Genomic DNA, 24,607 nt, shown 5'->3' with positions numbered 1-24,607 from the left:
TTTAATCTGCTAAAAACATTTCTATGCATACTAACTCACTGCCCACTACACTGCCAGTTTGGTGTAGTGGTTAAGTGTGCGGACTCTTATCTGGGAGAACCGGGTTTGATTCCCCACTCCTCCACTTGCACCTGCTAGCATGGCCTTGGGTCAGCCATAGCTCTGGCAGAGGTTGTCCTTGAAAGGGCAGCTGCTGTGAGAGCCCTCTCCAGCCCCACCCACCTCACAGGGTGTCTGCTGTGGGGGAGGAAGGGAAAGGAGATTGTAGGCCGCTCTGAGACTGTCCTTGAAAGCGCAGCTGCTGGGAGAGCCCTCTCTGCCCCACCCACCTCACAGGGTGTCTGTTGTGGGGGAGGAAGATAAAGGAGATTGTAGGCCGCTCTGAGACTCTGTCCTTGAAAGGGCAGATGCTGTGAGCTCTCTCAGCTCCACCTACCTCACAGGGTGTCTATTGTGGGGGAGGAAGGGAAAGGAGATTGTAGGCCGCTCTGAGACTCTGTCCTTGAAAGGGCAGCTGCTGTGAGAGCCCTCTCAGCCCCACCCACCTCACAGGGTGTCTGTTGTGGGGGGGAAGGTAAAGGAGATCGTGAGCCGCTCTGAGACTCTTCGGAGTGGAAGGCAGGATATAAATCCAGTATCTTCATCTACCTCACAGGGTGTCTGTTGTGGGGGAGGAAGGTAAAAGGAGATTGTGAGCCGCTCTGAGACTCTTCAGAGTGAAGGGCGGGATATAAATCCAATATCTTCTTCTATATTTAGGACTGCTTGCCATTCCATACTGTTGTCTGATGAAGTGTGCTTAGAGCACAGGAAAGCTTACATTCTGAACAAAACTTTGTTGATCTTAAAAGTGCAGCCTGACTCTTGCTTTGTTAAGTTGAAACAAGTGATCGATCTAGATTGTGCTTCTACCGTCAGTATTCCCTTATATATTTGCAAAGCTGAGAAAGCATTCCTTTTGTTTTGTAGAAAATCATATTGCCAGGGAAGTAACTTGTATTTCTGCTTTTCAAGCTGCAAGTGGTAAAAGTCTCAGGGTCTGAAGTTTAGATAATAATACATCTGCATCTCCTTCTCTGTCTTTCTAAACTACCACGCTGTGAACAGGTATGGGAGTGAAAATGAACGAAGGAACTATGAACTAATATGGGAGAAAAAATGTGAATGGCAGTAAATTAAAATCAGAATTTTAAAAAACCAGAATGAGCAACAGGGTTTTTAAAATACAATTCTCAGATATAAATAATTTGTGTTGTATCGTAACACCCATGACTAGTTATTAAACAAGTGGGTGGTCTGATTGAAAGCTGTGATCTTGAGCACACTTGGAAATGTTCCATTGAAATCAGTGGTCCTTTAGGTAAATATTTTTGATTAGTCGATACTCCGGTGCTTGGATTTGGGGATCTGTCTGGGATCTGGAATTAACTGGATAACTGTATTTACTTTTTGTTGGCACACATAAATACAGTCATTTGCAAGACACTTCTGGGCTGACACAGTGTGAAGATTGTTCATTTTCAGTAATGCTTAAGTTTTTGGCCAATGTTCTGTGGCTTGAAATTCTTTGTAAATTGCCAGTTTGTGGCCACATGGGTTGGAACAGTTGCGTACATTTCAAATGACTTATCCTGATTCATCACTCAGCCAGATTTTAAGAGTTTGTTTTAAATTGCATAATAGAAGCAACCAACTGCTTGTGTTGGATTCTTGCTGTGCCATTCAGAAGTTACAGCTGAAGAAATTTGCATGGTGAAAGGGCTTCAAATGCTATTCAGTACCAAAGAGCTGCAAAGAGCCAGTTTGGTGTAGTGGTTAAGTGTGCAGACTCTTATCTGGCAGATGCGGTTCAATGTGGCCAAGTGCAAAGTAATGCACATTGGGGCCAAGAATCCCAGCTACAAATACAAGTTGATGGGGTGTGAACTGGCAGAGACTGACCAAGAGAGAGATCTTGGGGTCGTGGTAGATAACTCACTGAAAATGTCAAGACAGTGTGTGTCTGCAATAAAAAAGGCCAACGCCATGCTGGGAATTATTAGGAAGGGAATTGAAAACAAATCAGCCAGTATCATAATGCCACTGTATAAATCGATGGTGCGGTCTCATTTGGAGTACTGTGTGCAGTTCTGGTCGCCGCACCTCAAAAAGGATATTATAGCATTGGAGAAAGTCCAGAGAAGGGCAACTAGAATGATTAAAGGGCTGGAGCACTTTCCCTATGAAGAAAGGTTGAAACGCTTGGGACTCTTTACCTTGGAGAAACGTCGACTGCGGGGTGACATGATAGAGGTTTACAAGATAATGCATGGGATGGAGAAAGTAGAGAAAGAAGTACTTTTCTCCCTTTCTCACAATACAAGAACTCGTGGGCATTCGATGAAATTGCTGAGCAGAAAGGTTAAAACGGATAAAAGGAAGTACTTCTTCACCCAAAGGGTGATTAACATGTGGAATTCACTGCCACAGGAGGTGGTGGCGGCCACAAGTATAGCCACCTTCAAGAGGGGTTTAGATAAAAATATGGAGCACAGGTCCGTCAGTGGCTATTAGCCACAGTGTATGTGTGTATAAAAAATTTTTTGCCACTGTGTGACACAGAGTGTTGGACTTGATGGGCCGTTGGCCTGATCCAACATGGCTTCTCTTATGTTCTTATGTTCTTAACCGGGTTTGATTCCCCACTCCTCCACTTGCACCTGCTGGAATGGCCTTGGGTCAGCCATAGCTCTGGCAGAGGCTGTCCTTGAAAGGGCAGCTGCTGTGAGAGCCCTCTCCAGCCCCACCCACCTCACAGGGTGTCTGTTGTGGGGGAGGAAGATAAAGGAGATTGTGAGCCGCTCTGAGACTCTTCGGAGTGGAGGGCGGGATATAAATCCAATATCATCATCTTCTTCTTCTTCTTCATCAGTGCCTGAAGAATATATCTCCGATGTGCTTGAGCCCCAAATGCCTGGTCCAGCATAGACGGTAGAGCTTGAAGCTCTGTTTACGCCTAGTATAAAGATCACACCTGCTGATTGTTGATCACTTTTAACTAGGGGGAAAGTCTGGCTGATACTTGCCTGTAGAGCTTACTTCTTTGTGTAAGAGTGTCCAAATAGATCCCACAATTGCTCAAAGGGGAAACTAAGTCAGGTATAAGACTTGACTTTCTTAAGGGTAGTAAATGGATTGGATGCAGCTGTGCTCTTTTTATTTTTTATTTTTAACAAAACCCTTTTTGTCAGGAGAAATTTGAGCCCAGCTTAATAAAGCAGAAGTACCAGATAGACAGTTAAAGTACCAGCTATCTCCAGATAGACAGTTAAATAATTAGTTTGCTGCCAGTGAAAATTAAAAAAAACAGCGTGCTTTATTTGTCATATCATGTCAGTGAATTATTCTTTAGTGCTGTTCTGGTCGCCCAATGGGCATTTAATGATTGAAGTTATTGTTTGCTATGCTGGGGAGAGAAAACTCCATTCTCTATTGAACCAAGGTGAGTCCAATGAATACATAGTTTAAGTATCAAGGGAAATGAGTTCCTGGACTACTTCTTGGTTTGGTTTTCTCTTCAGGTAGGTGGAGAAAAGTCACTGCGTAGTAAACACTCGGCCACCAGTTCCAGAAGGGTGGCTAGCTATGCTGGTCTGTTACAGAAAAACAGCAAAGTGTGGCACTTTAAAAGGTTAGATTTATTTCACAGGCTAGAGCCCCTGGAACCCTGTTCAGAAAGTGCACATCTTGGCACAGTTGGTGCCGGTTGTGGGCTTGGAGGGGAAAAAGTGTGAGCAGGGAGACCAAAGGTAATAAAATGTAAGAGGTACACACAACAAAGTGCCCCAAACTAACCAGTCCTGCAACACCTTAAAGACTAACAAATCTTCAATCTTTTGTGGACTAGCTCTCTTGGTCCTTGAGATGCGGGACTCTTTTAACCACCTTGGTCAGAAGAAAGGCAAGAAACATACCTCATGGGAAATAATCTAAGGTGACTCATGTTTGCTAAGATCCGTTAAAGGAATCCTGAGGCTGCATCCAGAATGTCTTCTCTAAGCACCATTTATTTATTCACCTTTCTCATTGAGATGCAAACTGGATTACAGAACAAGAAGGCTATGCAGTACAAAAGGCATTATACAGTGCAAGGATAAATGCTGCAGAGAAGTCTCAGGCATTAAAATTAGAATCCTGTTCACTTTATAAAAATGCTGTCTTGAACAATACTGTTTAACTGTCACTCTGTTGGTTTTATAGAAATTCCATTTTGCTGCAACCTTATTCCATCCTAAACAGTTCCATTGTGCCCATTCTGGGGAACAATAGGAGCACCGGAGCTGTATTAACTTTCTCCAACAGTCAAGCTGCCGCTGTGCAGATTCTTTAACCAAGTCAGAGGGGGTCCATTGAATTCCATCAGATATGACAAGTGTGACACAGTTTAATGATACGGTATCAATAATTGTGATTGTCTTCTCTCCAGCCCCTTACCATGCAGCTTTTTCAAGAATGCAATTGTTTGTTGGCTGGTTTGTTCTTTATTGTGTGTAAACTTGTTTGTTTGTTTCCCTGTTCAGGACTGGACATATCCAATGAGAAGAGAGATGCAGGTATGGATGTTTCTTTCAGTCAAAGCTGGTTGTTAATTAACTCTCTGGTGGTGCTCAGGAAAATCCTGAGGAACACTAAGATACTCTTGGGTACTGCAGGGGTGAATGAAGGAAGTCTGGAAGACTCTGTTTTCCAGGAGGGGTCCTGGTCCCAAGAAGGCTAATTCCAGGACATGGTGAGTAGGGTAGAGTTGCCACCATGCTGACTCGCTACAAATCTGTGTTGCTGCTCAGCACTCTGCTCCCAAGCACAGAGGGTTTGTTGGGATTGTCAAGTTAGTGCATTAAAAAATTAGTTTTCCCCATCGAAATGGTGGCTGCAGCATTATTTTTGAGAAACAATGGCCTCAACCAGGGGCGTCAAATATGTGGCCTGGGGGCTCCTATTAGGCCCCCGAGCATCTGGCTCTTGTCTTTTCTTCTTCCTCTCTCTTGCTTCCTTCTGCATCTCAGCTTGCTCAATTGCACAGGAACTACAGAGGAAAACCTTGATTTTCTCCATTGGTTTAGGCTCCTCCTCCTCCTGGTCCCCTGGGGAAGGAAGGAAAGAGCCAGAGCTTCCTTTGCCCAGTTCCCTGGATCCCATGGGAGAAATACAATGAAAGCACCTTTAAGACCAACAAGTGCTAATGTTTTAAGCATGTTTTAAAGTTAAAAAAAAACTTTACTCGTGTTTGTCTGTGTCCTTTAAAAGTTTATCTCTGCTACCTAATCTTACACACATGGCCTGCCCTAATATAGCCCAGCCTAAGGTCCCTTTTATGTCAGATCTGGCGCTCATAACAAATGAGTTCAACACCCTTGCCCTAAACACGCTTTGTTTCTGGATTTCATTAGACCCCAATCCCAGTAGGTTGCCTTGCCCCTCTGATCCTTTTCAAGCCTCTGGGCTTGCAGGCAGCTCTCACCCCAAGGCCATTCACCCAAAATTCACCATTGAGCGACAGTGACCTTCGCTTGTAGGCAGCTGGCTGCCCTCCGTATGTACCTCTCTCTCAGTTCTCTTGAATGGGCCCAGGTCTGCTCTGGGCAGGAGGCTTCTCCTCATGGTCTGTAACAGAGGTGTGGGAGGGCTCATCCTGTAACGCTCTCTGCCTTTGTTTTTAAGAATGATAGTTGTTTCAGAAAAGTTGCTAAGTAGGTTATGTATAAGGAAGCAAAAGGATGAGGGGACTGTGGATGAAAACTAGCTGCTAAACGGGGCCCTCAGCGTGGGGAAGAGTGGAATCCCGTCCATGCCGTCCTAGCATGAAGCAAGCAGGCAGAATTGTGCATGCAGCCAGATTTTTCACTCCTGATTTCATCTTGTTCAGTATCAGCCTCAGAAATTGTGGAGGAAAGGGAAAGAGGTCAAAATAGACTGAGGAGGGGTCACCTGTCTTCTCTTTAAACATATGTTTCGTATTAACACAGATCCTAAAGTCCACATTCCCTTGGAAATGAAGTGTATTGATTTTGGTAGGATTTGTAATCTGGGCATGTGTGCTTAGGATGGCAGCCAAAATAAAAGATACAAATAACTTGCAAAATTCTAAAAGACAAAGTCTTTTTTGCATAGAGATCTAGACTGAATGAGCTTCCCTGATCTGCCTTGTAGATCTAACACAGCAGGAGTGGGTCCCCCCAGCTACGTAGCACAAAGAAATCCAGTAGGTTTGGTTTGTTGAATTTCTGCCTGCTTGGTTGCTAAAGGCTCAGGGGTCCTCACATCACTAAATATCACTGGCAGTGAAGGTGAGTTGAGGAAGGCTTGGTGAACAATTTGGATGGTTCAAAAAAATAAGCCAGTTCGTGTGCTTCCCCCCCCCCCCCTTTAAGATAGTGGGACATGAAGGCATAACAGAGAATTCCTGAAGATAAATATTGATTCAGGCAAAGAATCATGGTAAGGTGAGAAAGAAGGCAGAAGGTGGAGAGAGAGGCTTGGGATAAGCAAACAGTGAAAAGATGAGGTGTAACAATCAGTAGAAATATTTCCTGACATCTCTGTATGGTAGTGGCAACAGGTAGTCTTTGCTAGGAATACACATAAACGCACATGAATCAGGCCTTCAGTCCTTCTGCTGAATCAGACCTTCAGTCCATCAAGGTCAGTGTTGTCTACTCAGACTGGCAGGAGCTCTCCAGGGTCTTAGGCTGAGGTCTTTCACATTTTAGGTGAGGTGTCTGAGACTGAATGTTGGACCTTCTGTATGCCAAACAGATGCTCTTCCACTGAGCCATAGCCCCTCCCCTGCTTCAGATTTATCCGTGGTTCTAGCTCTCCTCCTTTTCTCGGGCAGAGCGTGAACAGTAGCCTACTGGCAAATCCATTTTTCATACAGCTTTGAATATTCTGCCCTGATCATCTGTCAGCTTGGGTGGGAGGGAGGATTTTCCCTCCATGGCACCTCTGATCTTTCACAGCTAGATTAGTATTTGAAGTCTTGAGTTGAAGTTCCTGGTGTGGCATACACTTGCCAAAAGGGTACACAGACAGGTACTGGGGACCTCAACTGAAGCTCCACATTCAGAGGCAGTCAGTCTCTGAAGCCCAGTTCCAGGAGGCAACATTGGGTCTCTATGCCCTTTTGTAGGCCCTCCAGAGAAACTGGTCAACCACTATGAGAGACGGGATCCTGGACTAGATGGACCTCTAGTCTGATCCAGCAGGGCTCTTAACTTTCCTAGTGTGTTGCTGTTTCTTAGGGTCACTACACCAATAATAACTATACCCCAGTGCAGCAGTAGAGTTGCTCATGGGCTGCTGTGTGAACTTATTTGGGCCTTTGGTCATGGACACGTCTTCTGGGGTGACCACCAATCCTGAAGCCAAGGATCCCCACTTTGGCATGTAATCCCCAGAGAGAAGTTCTTAGCCGATTGAGTTGCTCAGTTAAAGTGCAAATAATGTGTTTCTTTCTGTAACTTTACAGTATGATAGAGCGGCTGTTTTGTTTTCTCCCTCTCCCTTCCCTTTTAGGAAATTTTACCTGGGTTGTTCTTAGGCCCATATTCTTCAGCTATGAAAAGCAAGGTAGGCCCGCCTTAAACTTTTTATGTTGTAAATGAACACGAGTTATACAAACAATAGCAGTTGTTCCACACAAAAGAATAATTACACACATTTTGATATGCTGATTGCTACTGTATAGATTGCGTCGCTTAGTGATCTGCGCTATTATTTGAAAGAAAGTTTCCCAAAGTCAAATTGGACCAGAACTCAATCAGTATTAACAACTGACTCACTCCGTAATCCTTTCCAATAAGAAATCCGTTCCATTGCGCTGACCTTCAAAACTTTCAGATATGTATCTCAAACTTCCAGATCAAAGCATGATGTGGCCATTACATTTGGTCACATGTTAACTGAATTACAGCTAAAGCACTGCATTAGCAGAATCCGTGTGATTCCCTTGACTTGCTTAGTCTGCTTGTGGATCTTTGAGTGGAGGTTGAGGGAAGCTGCCTTGAACCTGCCTCCAGAACTCTGGAAAGGGCTGGGTCCGTCTCCAGAAGCTTAAATTGGGACCTACAGCAATTTTTAGTGTTCCATTGTACAAGATGCTGGTTGTTTCCATACTAGCACTATACAAAACAAGCAATTTGTATATAAGTCCCACCACACCTGTGAAATCTCCCCAGCATGATTTTCTGAGCCTTCAGCCGATACTTTTCCTTCTTCACCACTCCCAGCTGCTGTCAACATTGCCCTTTCTGGAGCAGGATCACTCCTCATCATTTGAGGGTTTTCTTTTCCTTTTTGATTCCTTAACAAAGACATTTCCCCACATACCCTGGGGATGGAGTTCCCTGTATTACGCAGATTTCTGCCTTTTTTGTGGGTGGTCAAGTTTGGCTGTCTTTTTTGTCCACATAAAGGCCGGCCGTGCTACTGTTAGATGCTGTCATGAGTAGATAAGCCAGTTAACGGTGTTGAGCCATCTCAGTTCTACTGAACTATATGTATGAAGAACTAAATATTTCATGTTATGTCCTGTAGTTAAATATTGGGAACGCAAGAAGTTGTAAATGTTCTCCTGCCAATATTTTATCAGGGCTAGCCTTAAAGGGGCGCTCATTTCTTCCAACATTTTGTCTTGCAGCTACCTATACTTCAGAAACATGGGATTACCCATGTAATATGCATACGGCAAAATATCGAAGCAAACTTTATTAAACCAAACTTCCAACAATTATTTAGGTAAGCATTGCAACCAATACCACCGTAGTCTAAAAACGATGGTCATCAGGACTCTTTGTTCAAGAAACGTTGGCTATGGTTATGGTTATGCTTGCAGGTATGTTAGATTGTATCTTTTCCCCAGCAGCGGCACTTCTATGTTAAAGGTTAAAACCATGCCATTAGAGCAGGGGTGGGGAACCTTTGTCCCGAGGGCCGTATGCAGCCCTTGAGGTCACTTGGTGTGGCCCTCGGGGATTGCTGGGCTGAACCGAGCCATGTGGCAGCCTCCTTGGGGCCTGGATGGCCAGCGAGGATCGTGGGGCCCAGCCGCACTGTGCAGCAGCCTCCCCAGGGCCTGGCAAAGTTACTGTCACAGTTCAGTTTGCACTTGATTATCCCAGATGGTGTGGCCTAATATGCTAATGAGTGTGTGACCTAATATGCTAATATTAGGGGAGGTGGTCTAATATCCTACTGAGTACCTGCTGGGCTTTTTCTACAAAAAAGCCCTGAACCTAGGCATTTGCCTAGGGCGGTGGACCAGGGGTGTGTGTGTGTGTGCTCTCCCCACATGACTTCAAATAGAAAAACAATTATTTGCATTAATTTTGCTGGCCTGAATCATTCTCCCTCTGCGGAGCACTGTTTTTTAAGTTGATAATTTTTTATGGCCCGCGAATGATGTTATAAATATCCATATGGCCCTTGGCAGAGAAAAGGTCCCCCACCCCTGCATTAGAGGGATAGATGAATGGGATTCAATCCATTGTCCTTTAGAGGGTCAGAAGGGCAGACGTAGGAGTTCCTTCATGATGCTTATCTGTCTCTTCATAATTTGCATTATGATCGCCAAAGGAAGAGAACCATGGTTAAATTAAAATATAGCAGAAGCGCTGTGTTTAGGTACTGCATCTTTGGACCTTTTCCCAAGCGATGTTCAGATCTCCAGCTGCTGTGGTTCCAGACAGACCTCTGTGCTGTTTTCCAGCCTTGCTCCCTTTGCAGGGACTGCGTTTGTTCCCAGGAGGGAGCCAGTGGGACAAGAGCTGCCATTTTGTAACGCCAGAGAACACAAGGGGCATGTTTTCACACCTCTTCTTAGATGCCAAGCTGCAATTTCTCCAAAGGGCTCACGATCACTTGGGTTGCATTTGCCAGTCAGGGCACAGTTTTCTTTCTAGTTCCGCGATGAGTTTCAGAAGTTCAGTTCCCATGCTCAAAGGACCAGTCTTCAAAAAGGTGTGCCACCTTTAATGTGAAGAAAGAGATGTGTCATCGTTTTAGTTCCATTTCATGTTGACCTTCAAAGAATCCTTTTCTACCTTTTTTTTTTTTTTTTGCGGGGGGGGATACTTAAGCGGTGGGGCTGCTTATTATAAGAATGTTTTCACTTAAGAATAACTTGACACTCTTAAGTGGGCAGGCCTGGTGGAACTTTTGCCCTCCAGGGCTTTTGATTGGCCACTGGAGATTTGATTGGCTGTGCAGTTTTTTAAAAAAACATTGCTTTGGCAGCTTGCGCCACCGCAGCGCAAGGATCTTCACCGTGTGACTGAAGGTAAGCTGGGGCAACCATTTGATCGTTGGCTCTGTCTCCTGTGGCAGCCAGCGTATGCTGGCCCTACCTCTTGTGGCAGCCATTTTGTGGCAGCGCCCACCATAGTGTGTCAGAATTCCAGAGGTGCTTGCAGGCTCCAAAAAGTTGGGGGCCCCTGCAGTGTCCCAGCACCTGTTAGATTCCAGACCTGGTTTTCGAAGTAAACGCGGGTCACTCTGTGGTGGGACTAAAGGCAGCTGGGAGGGGGAGATTCAGGGAGAACACTGGCACTGTAGAAGGCTCTCTCCCAAAGGCAGCTTGTGACCACGGGGTCTTTGGGCCGTAATCAGACATCGCCGCAGCAGCATTTTGAGGGAGTCTGCGTTTGAACGTGGCTTCTTTTATCTCGGCTACTGATTAATTGCCAAGCTCAATGTTTGCAGTCTGTAAGAAGAGCGATCCTGGCTGTGAATTTTAACGTGCTTATTTTAATTGTAGGTATTTAGTCTTGGATATTGCAGATAATCCCATTGAAAATATAATAAGATTTTTCCCTATGGTAAGTGTTTATCTTGGCTTGTGGGTTTCATCCTTAAAACTGTCCGGGAGCCGCGCCGCCTAGCTCACATTAGTGCGGCTCAGTGATTGTGTGAAAGCAAGAAGCCATCCCTTCCCCCCAAAGCATTTCAGTCACTCTTTTCTTATTCCCCTTGTGACACTGCCAGCGACCCTCACCGATGCCTCACAAAGCATTTTTTCTGGGCCAATTTGCATGGCTTTTCTTGAAGCGGAAAGGTCCCTAAACGCATGACATCCTATGTAGTTTGTGCAGCTACAGTTCTGTGAGTCCCGTCCCTGTTGGTAGTATTGTTGGTTACCGAGGGTGCCTATCACTGGGAAGTTACTGCTTTGTGGTCTCTGTGGCTCACATGGGGTCTCGCACTGGCATTCAGAACCTTCTGAGCTTGTTTTTGGCACAAAGAATGTAGCCTTGGACTGTGTATGCTCTGAAGGCGAGGAAGCCGCCTGGCGGACAGTGGCACAAGCAGACATGCTCTACGGTGTTTGCTTCCAGATGTGGAGGAGATCCATCTACACGTCCCCTGCTATCCATTCTGCAGTATTTTCTCTACCGTTAGTCTCTGTGATTAGAGCTTCTTAGTCTTTCATCCAAGAATGCTCACAGTTCTTCAGGGTCTTCATTTGTCTATATGAAGACCCCGACTTCAGCGTGGGACCTGCATCATGTCCTGACTTAATTTGTGGTCAGGTCCTACAAACTTGTCCCAAGCTGTGATTTACCAAGCTCCTTTCATGGAAGACAGCTTCCTTGGTGGGAGTCTTGCAAGCCCAGGCATCAGTGCTGTCTGCTCTAATCCCCCATTCCTACGGTTTCATATAGAGAAGGTTGTTCCTCAGACCTCACAGCTCTTCCTCCTTGAGGTTCTGCTGGGATCCCTTCTGGATCAGGACCTTGTTCTGCTTGCCTTCACCCTTGTCAAGTTCAGAGAAGATTCTCTTCTCCTTGGGTGCTAAAAAGACCATCATCTTCTACATCATCATATTGGGATCTTCTGTGCCAAACGGTTCTTCTAATATCCTGTGGTGTGTGTCTGCTGTTCTGCGGGAGGACTATTGTACATCATTCCAGCGTCTGGATATCCTAGCACAATTTGTCTCTGTCATCAGTTGGCAAAGATGCCTCTCTTACGAATCACTTGTACAGGAGTGTAGCATCTACTTCAGCTGTCAGCAGAGGCATGTGACAACCTGGGCTCAGACAACAGCATTTATTAATTGCTGCGTCCCTGAAGTAGGAGCCAGAAGCGGTGCATTGTTTGGACATGCTTGGCGTCGCTCATTCTTCCACTGATGGCACTTGTCAGTAGTCTTCACTCAATAGCATGATGCGCAAAAGCCACCTAAAAAGTCAAAACAGATTGCTTACCTGTCGTTACCTGTGCATTCACTCAACTTGCCTACCTTCCGTGCAACAGATATTTTTAACTTCCTGGAGTGCACTCGCACTTTTAACTTCCTGGAGTGCACTCCCTTTCAGAGCATGCACCATCTGAGTATACATTTCAGAAGGGGGAGGGAAGTCTTTTTTTCCAAACCGCTAACAGTAGATGCTTCTGAATGCCAACGTCTGCAGAGGCGCAGAGCCCCTTCAGGTGATGCCCAGAGAACAACAGCTAACAGGTAAGCAGCCTCATTTTTTTTCCTGCGCAAGCAGCATTGCCATGAAAGGCAGCTGTGCAAGATCACACAGTCTTCCTTTGTTAATTTTCAGGCCCTGGCGCCCCATTGTTCTTGTGCGTGCAGGGCAGCTTATGAAATATAATGCACAGCGTGCTCTCCTCGTAATGCAATTTGTGCTGGAGACTTTCCCGGCGGAGTGTGCCTCATCTTAGAGCCCTATGAATGCTGAGGGGGAAGAGTCGCACAGCATGGCGGTTGTTACCTCCGCAGTGGCCCTATGGATCGTGATTCTAAAAAACATTTGAGTCACTTTTCAGTCATCTGGCATCTGTCTGCTAGATGCCTAGTGGCTCCAGGGATTAATTGCTCCCCTAGCCGTTGTCCATGGCTAGCATTTCGGAGCTTGGCTTCCCCAAACCAGTGAATGTATGAACATATAAAGCTGCCTTCTACTGAATCAGACCCTTGGTCCATCAAAGTCAGTCTTGTCTAAGACTGGCAGTGGCTCTCCAGGGTCTCAAGCTGAGGTTTTTCACACCTGCTTGCCTGAACCCTTTTTAGTTGGAGATGCCGGGGATTGAACCTGGGACCTTCTGCTTACCAAGTAGATGCTCTGCCACTGAGTCACAGCCCCATCCATGGCTCTCCAGGGTCTCAAGCTGAGGTTTTTCACGCCAATTTGCCTGGACCCTTTTAGTTGGAGATGCCGGGGATTGAACCTGGGACCTTCTGCTTACCAAGCAGATGCTCTACCACTGAGCCACAGCCCCTCCTCTGACTGGCAGCGGCTCTCCAGGGTCTCAAGCTGAGGTTTTTCACGCCTGCTTGCCTGGACCCTTTTTAGTTGGAGATGCCAGGGATTGAACCTGGGACCTTCTGCTTACCAAGCAGATGCTCTGCCACTGAGCTACCGTCCCTCTCTGTGGCTTGCCTTAATGCATCACTGCCTGAATATTGTGCAGAGGTCCTGGTGTTCCAGGTGCTTCTGGAAGAGCCACAGGTGTCTTGGCCTTACCTTGCTGCATCACAGCTGTGGTGACTATGGAACCTCTTTGGAAAAGCAAAAAGCAAACAATAGGAACCTCCGTTCTATAACCGGACACACATCCCATTGACACGTTGAATACAACACATTGATATTAAATAGGACTAGGGAGGGATGGTGGCTCAGTGGTAGAGCATCTGCTTGGTAAGTAGAAGGTCCCAGGTTCAATCCCCGGCATCTCCAACTAAAAAAGGGTCCAGGCAAGTAGGTGTGAAAAACCTCAGCTTGAGACCCTGGAGAGCCATGAATGGGGCTGTGGCTCAGTGGTAGAGCATCTGCTTGGCAAGCAGAAGGTCCCAGGTTCAATCCCCGACATCTCCAACTAAAAAGGGTCCAGGAAAATAGGTGTGAAAAACCTCAGCTTGAGACCCTGGAGAGCCGCTGCCAGTCTGAGTAGACTGACTTTGATGGACTGGGGGTCTGATTCAGTATAAGGCAGCTTCATATGTTCGCTCCTCTTTGAGAACTTTCCCCTCATTTTTTTTGCCTTGAAGTTGATAATATGATGGACGAGCATCCCTATTGGCCTGGAACTGAAGGGGCTTCAGGGTCAGTTCGAATCCTTCCGCTGTTCCTCTGTAGGGAGACAACATACAGAAGCAAGTCCGGAGTACGCTTCCCAGCACTGCTTTCTGTAGGGAAATGCTGGTGTGTGGAAGCCAGTGATGGCGACAAGACAAGTGCAACTGTATGCTAACGGGTGACACAACAAATAGCAGTCGTAGGGTGCATTTTATCCACAGACCTGGCTGGAGTTGTGCTTCCTGGAGCACAGCATCCAGCCATAGAAAGGTGGGAGGTTCATCCCCCTCCAGACTGTGACCACAGAACTCAGTTTGAGCAAGTCTTTATAAACCGTAAGTTGTCCCTGCAGGTATAAAGCAACCTGAAAGCCGAAAATATGTGAGGAAGGGCAGCTTCCTTAAGTCTACTGCCAGCGATTGCAAACCTCATTTCCCCCATACCTTTCACGTAATTATGTCTTTCTGGAGCGCACGTTCTTTGGAATTGCCTGATGTTTGTAGTACTTCAGAGTGCATGGCCGTACGTGGGCACCAGTCCTGCTGGATGGGTGTAAGAATTTCTGAGCTGACTAACAGGAATGGAATCTCTGTGTTTTTCCTTCAGACTAAGGAGTTTATTGATGGCAGTTTACAAACCGGAGGTATGTTGCTTTTCTCTCTTCCTGCCTAATTTGTCCTAATCATAAGTGAGTACTGAGAAGGTGGTTGATATTACAGCACACTTGGTTATTTGGGGGGGGGGGCAGCACTGATTATAGATCCAAGGCAAAATGGGTGTTTTCTAAACCAGGTGACCCTGCTTGTTTGCAGAGCAGCTTCTGGGGGAGAAAGTCTTTGTGTCCCACTTTCGCCACCTGGATTACTTGGGCCCACACGGTTTCCAAGCTGTACACTGTCAAGAGTCAAAGCTCCCTTGGCCAGATACCAGAGCTTTAGAGGACACCTGGCCTTTTTGCTCAGAGGTGCTTTAGAGTCTTCCGTTTGCACTGCTGGCTTGCGGGGAGTCTTGGTTTTGCTCACGTCATAGTAGGAAGCCTGTTGAGGGGGTGTAAATTCAGTCTTCCAAGACAAGCGATCGGTGTTGGGGTGGTGGGATTCTAGCCCGCTTGTGTAAAGTAACTATTTCCGTTCTCAGGAAAAGTTCTTGTCCATGGGAACGCGGGGATTTCCAGAAGGTAACGACGGTTTCTCTTTATTTTAGCATTCCCAAAGTGCGGCCACTGGATACCTGATCTTATTTCTTTTCTTTCCCCCCCACCCTTCTTTTCAGCGCTGCCTTAGTTATTGCATACATTATGGAAACATTTGGGGTGAAGTACAGGTATGGAAACTGCGTGATCCTGCTTCCTCGCTTGGGCCGCTGAGCGTGATGTAGTCAAAATTGGGTTTGCCCAGAGATCCTGCTGTCACTCACCATGGCCAGGATCGTTCAAGGCACATTTCCCCCTTTGCCAGAGCCTTCTTGATGATGGGGTGGTGGTGATGGGGAAACAACTGCTATTTCTGCCTTCCCCACGGCCCTTCCATGGCAGCGCCTCCTGTCTTTGGGGCTGGTGGCCACTCCCTTCCCAGTGGCTGAAGCCGAGCAAATGAGTCTTCTCGGAAGGGTGGGGTGAAGCTCCAGGTCTGCTGGGTTTCCCCCAGTGCATAGAGTGTCTGACCTTATAGCAGAGCACTAGCTCACCCCCCCTGACTGGCGATGGCTTGGTCCTTCCACTAGAGGTGCCAGGGTGGAAAAGGGAATCTGAAATGTGGGGGAACTGGCGTCCCACCCCTGAGCTATGGCCCCTGTCAGGGGATAGTCAGGGAGCACAAAGTACAGTGCACCGTTCTGAATGGTGTCTGTGCTCTGGTCTGAGCATCCGCATTGTGCTCCTCCACTGGCAGCCATTTTCAGGAATGCTCCTTGTTCTTTTGTGGCCTCAGTGGGTACTGGGAGCACCCGTGGCTTTGTAAGTTCTCATGGGTCCCATAGGCACATGGCTGCATCTCGGGCCAGGCGTCTTTCCAGCTGAAACTGCCATGGAAAGCTCTGATCCCAGAGAGACAAGGTAGAGCTCTTGTGGCCTTTATCACAAAGAGGGTGGCTGAGATCCAGCAAGTGTTCTTTGGGGGAGGTGAGGAGGGTTCCCTTCGTAATGCTGGTGACAGTGGGGAGTTGCTAACAGTGCTTTGCCCCTCTCAGTGTAGAATGTCAGGGTGTCTTGAGTCTAGATCTGTTTCTATGGCCTAACCAAGGTGAAAAGGCTCATGTCCAAAAGCTGCGTCTTGATCTCGTGACCAAAAGCCCAGCTTTTCACCTTCGGTACCTGGATAGAATGAAAGCTGGCTTCTGGCAAAATATTGTGTCTTCAGTCTCAATAAAAATAGGCTCACGTCTTACATGTGTGTTCCTGAAATAATTGCCGCAGAGGAGCCTGTGGCAAATAGTATCCCAGCGAACAATGTTTTTTCCTAAGCTGAGTTAGCGTGGGCTAGCTCAGTTTTTTAGCCTCCAGCTCACATATTTTTTACTTAGCTCAGGAACAATGGCCCTCGAGCAAACGAATATATGCAGTAGCTCACCACTTTAATTCCAGTATCCACAAAGTGGAATTTTTGCTCACGAGACTGTACAGCTTAGAAGGAGTTTTGCCAGCAAAGTGATGTGGTTTGAGTTTCCCTGGGCCTGTCAATGTCTGCACTCTTGAGTCCACTCTTCAGGGTGGTGGAGGGCACTGCCAGATCACCTTGGAGCATCCTTTGTTAAAAAAAAAAAAAGCTCAGGTGACAACTGGAGCTCTTTTTGGAACAACGCAGCTTTGCAAGAGGCTAATGGCTGGGTAGGGTTTCCTGGGAGCCCTGCTGTGCCGTTACATAGGCTGGTAAGGGTGAGAGGCCAAAATGGCCTTGGAAAGGGGCCACACACCCCTGATGGAGGGAGTCCCGCCCCAGATGAGTCACATGCTGCGTCTAGCTTGGACACAAAACGGGAAGCTGCCTTCTCCTGAACCAGGCCCTTGGTCCCTCGAGGCAGGATTGCCTCCTGAGACTGGCATCAGCTCTCCGCCAGAGGTCTTTCACATCACCCGCTCCCTGGTCCTTTCAGGTGGAGATGCTGGGGACTGAACCTGGGACCTGCATTCCATGCAAAGGCTCTGCCACTGGGCCACAGCCATAACTGCTGTGCTGGCTGGGCAGGTGAGGTGGCTGCTGCCATTTGGGTGCGGCTGGCTTAGGAGAGGTGGCTCCCCCAGGCCGTCAGCCCAGCAGGACTTTTCCTGGCGGCTGTAACGCTACTCACCCCAACGATACACGCAGGGTTAAAGTACATTCGGGGAGAGCTTGTAAGGAAGTGAATGCAAACAGGCGTGAATCATGTATGAAAATGGGCTGTCTTCTTTCTCGTGCAGGGATGCGTTCACGTATGTGCAAGAAAGAAGGTTCTGTATTAATCCCAATGCTGGATTTGTTCATCAACTTCAGGTAAGCCCCACCCCACCCACCAGCTGGCGATCCAGATGGTGGTCTGGACAGTTGAAGGAAGGACAGAGAGGGGGAAAGAAACCTAACCCAAAAACCAGAATTGAGAACCTAAAAGGTTAAGATGCAACTTAAGGGCCAAAAATTAAATCACAAACAAAAATAACCTTATCAAAGATTTCAGGTTTTCACGGCTGGTAACATCATTAGGGTTTGTAGAATCTTTCGGGCTCAAGTGCCGTGTTCTACTGGAGAAAGTTTTCCTTCCAGGCGTTTCATTCTCAGCTGCGGAGAACATCCTCAGTGGCGTTGCAGCCGGAGCAGGCGCTCTGACCTTCTTGGCTGCTGTGCATTGAGTGGGGCCAGGGCTGCTGGACACCCCCTCCAGCCTAGAAATAGCAGCTCTCCAGCAGCCCTGGCCCCACTCAATGCACAGCAGCCAAGAAGGTCAGAGCGCCTGCTCCGGCTGCAACGCCACTGAGGATGTTCTCCGCAGCTGAGAACGAAACGTCTAGAAGGAAAACTTTCTCCAGTAGAACATGGCACTTGAGCCCGAAAGATTCTACAAACCCTAAAAATAACCTTCTTTATTATAGAAAGCTCAAGGCTTTCAGGGCCCACCGTTAGCCTCCTTCCTTTGTAAAACCATACAACAATGGGAAACTGCTTGACCCAATACGTTTCAACCTACAATGGTCTTCTGCAGAGGTCAAACAAGTTATTTTATTTCTATCCCGCCCTCCCCGCCGAAGGCAGGCTCAGGGCGGCTCCTGGGTGGGGGTGGGAAAACGACCAACGGGGTAAAACCTTGATAAAACAAAAACCATTTTAAAACATCAGTTATAAAGCAACAAAGCGATAGGTGCTAGTACAACGGTTCGTAAAGCAGTTAAATCCCGGTGGTAGCGGTAGAACTGGATGGTCAGTATTAGATGTTCCAAAGGGACCCCAAACACAGGCTCGTGATACCAAAAAGAAAAAGAAAAAAATCAATACATCAACGCGGGACCAAAAAGGGAGTAGCTTAATAAAGTGACAAAGGCTAAAAGACGTCCTTGTGGCCCTTGTGCCAGGTCTGCTTGGTAGGCATTGAAGCTCAGTGGCTTCCAGCTGGGGGGTCCCCAGTGTTGGGTTTTAGAACCTGGGGGGACCCGTGAAGCCCTACCCCATCATGGCTGCTGCAGGAGACAGAGCCAAATGCCATACTTTCTGAAAAGCTTGGCGGGTACCAAGGGAAGTATTGGCGGGCGCCACCTTGTTGGGGAGCACTGTCTTACTGCCTCAAGCATTCAGCAGATACCAAACAGGAACTGGAGGCCACCCCTAATTCGCAGGGGTTTTGACCTCTGGAAAGCCCGGAGAGCGGAGCGAGGGGCGTTGCAGAGGATCCTCAAATGACAGCCGGTCTGATTTAGCGGGAAGTGTTGTGGACAAGCCCGGGCTGTTGTCATATATGGAGTCCCTGGAGTCTAGAACTCCTGGGGCCGCCTGATGGTCGAGCTTGGGGATCTCCAAGTACTCTCTGCGACTTAGCTGGCAGCAAGGCAGTAGCCCCCGCCATTATCCTGCTTGCCGCATTTCCCTTCTGTTCCTGCGATGTCCCTGGGCCAAGCTTGGCCTTCTGCAGATCTGCCCAAGGGGTATCAATCCAGGCTGTGCCAGAACGGTGTGAACGCTGCACAGTTCTGTTCCAATTCTCCTCCTGTGGGCTTTCCCTGACTACTTCAAGGGATCCAGCTGCTCTTTCTCTTCACATAAGGAACACGATTTCATTGGTCTGTAATAGCTCAGGCGGCTCAGATATGAGGGGGTGACTGCTGTCCCTAGTGGTTTCAAGATTTCATAACTCCAAAAGGTGGGGAGGAGCACTGTGGGCTGTAGCAGGAGGTGGGGGAAGTTCTGTCCCACCAGCACAGCTAGGCTTGCGGCCCTCTAGAGATCCAGCCCAAAGGGCCTGATGTCCTATCCCGTTCTCAGTTTAACGTGCCCCTGAGAGCTATCAGGTTTAGAAGGGTGTCATTCCTGCCTTGGGTCTCTTTGGCCCCCTCCTCTTCTGTGCCTTGGGTGCTCCTTGGGCAAGATTCCACCCCCCCGCAGATACCTGCACAACCAGTCACGCTCTGGACCCTTTTGTAGGAATACGAAGCCATCTATCTCGCCAAGCTGACCATCCAGATGATGTCACCGCGACAGCTGGAGCGATCACTGTCTGTTACTACAGGTGAGAACTCCCCGTGGGGCTGCACCTCCCGCCCATCAAACAGAAAATCCTAACAGGGCTGGTCCTTAACTCCTCCCAGTGACTTCCTTGGAAGGGAACGCGCACGCGTCCCTTTTCTTTTCAAGAGGAGAGCTTCACCGCCGAGGCTGTGTTAGCCGCAGGATCATTTCCTAGGCTGCAGAGCTGGTTTGGTTAAGTGAGCGGACTCTTATCCGGGAGAACCGGGTTTGATTCCCCACTCCTCCACTTGCACCTGCTGGCATGGCCTTGGGTCAGCCAGAGCTCTCGCAGGGGTTGTCCTTGAAAGGGCAGCTGCTGTAAGAGCTCTCTCAGCCCCACCTACCTCACAGGGTGTCTTGTTGTGGGGGAAGAAGATAAAGGCGATTGTGAGCCGCTCTGAATCTCGGACTCAGAGAGAAGGGCGGGGTATAAATCTGCGGTCTTCTTTTTCATCATCGTTCTGTCTTGGTTTGTTCAAACCATTTGCTTAATCTGGACAAGGGGAAAGTCCCAGCACCGGGGGTTCTGCTTGAGCACAAATGCAAAGCAGCCTGTGCTAGAGAGGAGTTCACACACTCTTGATCCCGTGCCTGCCATGATGTGCTGGTTGTGTGTGGCGGTGGTCAAAGAGCAGGCTGGTTCCCCAGTAGGGCTCTTTTCGGGCAAAGAAGCCTCCATGCAAGCCAGGTTACACACAAGGACCTGCTGGGTCAGAGCCGAGGCCCATCAAAGCCAGTGTTTTTGTTCACTCAGCGGCTGACCAGCTTTCTCTAGGAAGCCCACAAGCAGGAGGACTGCAACGGCATCCTCTCCCTTGCAAGATTCAAAGAGGGAAGCTGCCTCTGGAACTGGAGGGAATAGGTATCCATCATGGCTAGCGGCCATCGATAGCCCCGTCCTCCACGGATTTGTCCACTCCCCTTTTAAAGCCTTCCAAGTTGGCAGCTGCCACATTCTGTGGCCGTGCGTCCACAATTTAACTGCACTGTGTGATAAGTACTTCCTTCTGTCTGTCCTGAATCTCCTACCCTTTAGCAGCAGTGGGTGACCTGAGACCACTGCTATGCACGTGATGTCTGGCTGACTCTTTCCCAAACAGCCAGTGTTTCGAAATGTAGCTGCCAGTTGCAGAGATTCTGTCCTATCCCAGTCTTGCATTAATGGCATTAGCTTTTCTGGGCTGACTTCAAGGACCTTTGTGGGAGATTCCATGGGCGGCCTTTTGGGAAGGGGTTTTGGTATGGAAACAGGAAGGTTCCCTCTGGAGGGAAATCGACTTCATTCTATCTTAATGGGCGGGGGTCTCAAAGAGGTGCCTGGTTAGAATGAGCTGCTGCAGATCCTGGTCCCCCCCCCCCCATTTTAGTGGGTTTTTTATTGCCAGATTCTGGCATGGCATGCATTTTTATTGTGAGAGTGTTTTATTGTGAGAGTGTTTATAATTGTGGTGCTACCTTGTGGATTTGATAAACAGAAAGGTGGGGTTTTAGTACAACTGTCTCTGTCTGCCACGCTGCCACAGGAGGTGGTGGCGGCTACAAGCATAGCCACCTTCAAGAGGGGGTTAGATAAAAATATGGAGCAGAGGTCCATCAATGGCTATTAGCCACAGTGTGTGTGTGTATAATTTTTTTGGCCACTGTGTGACACAGAGTGTTGGACTGGATTGGATTGGCCTGATCCAAGCCTGATCCAGCATGGCTTCTCTTGTGTTCTTATGTCTGGGGCAGTGATGCTCTGTATTCTTGGTGCTTGGGGGGCAACAGTGGGAGGGCTATTAGTGTCCTGGCCCCACTGATGGACCTCCTAATGGCACCTGGGATTTTTGGCCACTGTGTGATACAGAGTGTTGGACTGGATGGGCCATTGGCCTGATCCAACGTGGCTTCTCTTATGTTCTTATGTGATATAGAGTGTTGGACTGGATGGGCCATTGGCCTGATCCAACATGGCTTCTCTTGTGTTCTTATGTCTGGGGCAGTGATGCTCTGTATTCTTGGTGCTTGGGGGGCAACAGTGGGAGGGCTTTTAGTGTCCTGGCCCCACTGATGGACCTCCTAATGGCACCTGGGGGTTTTGGCCACTGTGTGATACAGAATGTTGGACTGGATGGGCCATTGGCCTGATCCAACATGGCTTCTCTTATGTTCTTATGTGATATAGTGTGTTGGACTGGATGGGCCATTGGCCTGATCCAACATGGCTTCTCTTATGTTCTCTCTCTCTCTTTACTCAATTTGAGCCCCTTGCCAGTCTCCGCCCAACCAATGAAAGAACTTCAGGGAACTGAGGGTCTCAGGAGTAGCCCTGGACTCCAGAACCCCGCAACACGGTGGACTCTACTCCTCCTCCACCCGAGCCTGCTGGATGACCTTGTTCTCACCAAACTCAGCCCCTCCTGCCTCACTAGGTGTCTGTTGTAGGGAGAAAAGAATGAGAGTCCAGGAGCACTTTAAAGAGTAACAACATTTGTGGCAGAGGAGGAGCTTTTGTGAGTCACTGCTCTCTTCTTCAAGTACTGATCTTGATCGATCTATCTTTTATTATTACAGATTTTTATGCAGTCTTTAAAAAGACACTAATGATAAAAACGGAGCTTACTGACTGTGAATGCACACAGGGGGATTAATCTTCTAAAGAGAAATGAAAACTTTTTTGCAGAATCTTTTCCGTTCCATTCAAACTAAGAGCCAAACTAGATCTGACTGTGACTTTTATGTCTGCCACCAGGAGGCTACTGTTTTTAAAGCGACAAGTTGTACCTGAGTGACTCATGAAAGCTCCACCCCTGCCACAAATTTTGTTAGTCTTTAAGGTGCTCTGGCTCTTTTCTACTACTCTGGCTCTTTTCTACTAGACTGGCTCTTTTCTACTGCTACGGAGGGATCCATCCTGATCTCTCCTGTTTGTCACGTTTAGTGTGTCCCTAAGTTGAAGTCTTCGATCCATCTTCTTGCTCAGGCTTTCCAACTGAGTCTGCTTTTGTTGCAGGAAGTTTGAAGCGGACCCACGAAGAGGATGAAGAAGTCGGCAATATGCAAACAGCAGCACAGAACGGCTGACGCCGAGGGCCCCGTGGAATTGCGGGCTGGGGATTTCTATTCACGGCAGCTGCTAATTTCGGCAGGTTGGATGGATGAACATTTAGGGGGGTGGGGAGAAGAGATACACAAAGCCCAACTTCCTGATGCAAACCTGCCCCTCCAGTAGCACACCAGGCAGGATTTTAAGGTATTGGACTCCTGGAATGACTAGATGGCACTGATTGTTTTACTCCTTTTTTCTTTTTTTTTTTACACTTTATAGTTTTACCCTAAACCAAGAACTTTTTTGGACTTGCAAAGAGGTATTATTGCAATAATGCACTTTTCATACTTGAAATTTCTTTATTTGTATTGATAAACTTATTACTTTAAACAAAATGCGAGTTTGGGTGGGGGGGATTTGTTTATAAAGTTATTTGTGTAATTTATAACAAGAGTCTTTAGTAAAAAACAAAAACCCAACAGCTTCTTAAAATGCACTGTGGTTTGTATCGCGCTTCACTTCTCAGCAGAAGTTCAGAAAAGTGGGGGAACCAATTTCTGCAGTATAGTGAAACTCATTTCCATGGCCACCGTGAGATTTAGGGTGAGTTCCTCATGATTCTTATTTAGCCATGATACAAAGTTTAGGTTCTCCTCCAAGTTAAGCGGCTGTTCTTTTGGCTCTCTGAAAAGCCATACGTCTCTCAGAAGATCCACAGGAAGTGTCTCAACAGACGGTGGGGTGGGGTGGGGTGGGGTGGGGTGGCGCTTCCTTGTTGGAGTCATTTGTTCAACAGATTAGACAAAGGAAGAATCTGGGAGACTTCTAGCCTCACGCAGCTCATCAGGGACTAGATCAGGGGCCTACACCTTTTTGACCCTGCAGGGGTCTTTGGGATTTTGACATAGCGTGATGGGTGCAGACACAAAATGGCTGCCATGAGATGGCGCCAGCCACAAAATGGCTGGTGTGGTTTACCTTCAGTCACACACCCTTGTGCTGCGCTGCCAAAACAACATTTTAAAAAACCAACCTATCCAGTCAAATCCCCAGAGGCCAATCAGAAGCCTTGTTAGGCAGAAGGCCCAGCTGGGCCTGGCCCTCTTTCTGGCAGTGGAAGTGCCTGATACGAGCAGAAAGGGAGCTCGGGATCCAGATCAGTGACTTAGTTAGAACTGCAAGGCAGCGCTGGAGAGAAGGATGGAGAGAGACACTATTTTTCTCAGAGCGACACTTGGCCAGCATTGCCTGTTCCGTCACATGAAAGCATTTGTTTTCATTTGTACCCTGCCTTTCTCCTTGGAGACACCGAGCGGCTTAGATTATTCTCCCTTCCGCTCCATTTTATCCTCCCAACAGCCCCAGGGGGTAGGGTAGGCTGAGAATGTGTGACTAGCCCAAGACCCCCAACAAGTTTCCATGACAAGTCGGGATCTGAACCCGGGTTTCCCAGCTCCTAGTCTAACACCCTCCCCACAACGCTGCCCTGGTTCCGCTAAGACATGAAGTAGCTTGAAACGACTCTCAAGGCAAAAAGCAGGCTGGTCAGCCCTTAATTAAAAGCTTGGGCAAAAAGCAGCATTTTGGTCAGGTTCTTGAAAGAGTCAGTATAGCTTAGATGTCGGGTGATCCTCAAGGTGAAAGGCATTCCACGAGTAAGGTGCCACCACTGAACAAACCCTGTCTGCTCGCCCTCCGCCTCCTCTCTAAAGACACAAGCAGACTTATGCCAAATGCTTTTGCTGGTGTGCTAGACAATGGAGGAGGAGGAGGTCGTATCGACATTAATTTGAAGCCTTTCAGTGTGATTTGGGCCCAAAGCTTGGGAAAAG

General features: G+C 47.7%; 1 protein-coding gene across 1 annotated transcript in view; it reads left to right on the top strand.

Moving 5' to 3' along the window:
* The window catches only part of STYX (serine/threonine/tyrosine interacting protein), a 33,705-nt gene extending 10,438 nt beyond the window's left edge, over positions 1–23,267 (top strand). The window contains exons 2-11 of the mRNA XM_060261282.1: positions 4,560–4,592; positions 7,555–7,608; positions 8,678–8,775; positions 10,793–10,853; positions 14,670–14,706; positions 15,201–15,240; positions 15,336–15,386; positions 17,458–17,530; positions 19,664–19,748; positions 22,740–23,267. Of these exons, the coding sequence (XP_060117265.1) occupies positions 4,560–4,592; positions 7,555–7,608; positions 8,678–8,775; positions 10,793–10,853; positions 14,670–14,706; positions 15,201–15,240; positions 15,336–15,386; positions 17,458–17,530; positions 19,664–19,748; positions 22,740–22,810 (603 nt within the window). The 3' untranslated portion in view covers positions 22,811–23,267. The remainder of the gene's footprint in view (positions 1–4,559; positions 4,593–7,554; positions 7,609–8,677; positions 8,776–10,792; positions 10,854–14,669; positions 14,707–15,200; positions 15,241–15,335; positions 15,387–17,457; positions 17,531–19,663; positions 19,749–22,739) is intronic.
* The last annotated feature ends 1,340 nt before the right edge of the window (positions 23,268–24,607 follow it).

The sequence above is a fragment of the Heteronotia binoei genome, chromosome 21, assembly GCF_032191835.1.
Source record: "Heteronotia binoei isolate CCM8104 ecotype False Entrance Well chromosome 21, APGP_CSIRO_Hbin_v1, whole genome shotgun sequence".
Lineage (NCBI taxonomy): Eukaryota > Metazoa > Chordata > Lepidosauria > Squamata > Gekkonidae > Heteronotia > Heteronotia binoei.
The sequence above is the reverse complement of the archived record's forward strand: the minus strand, read 5'-3'. Positions and strand labels throughout refer to the sequence as shown.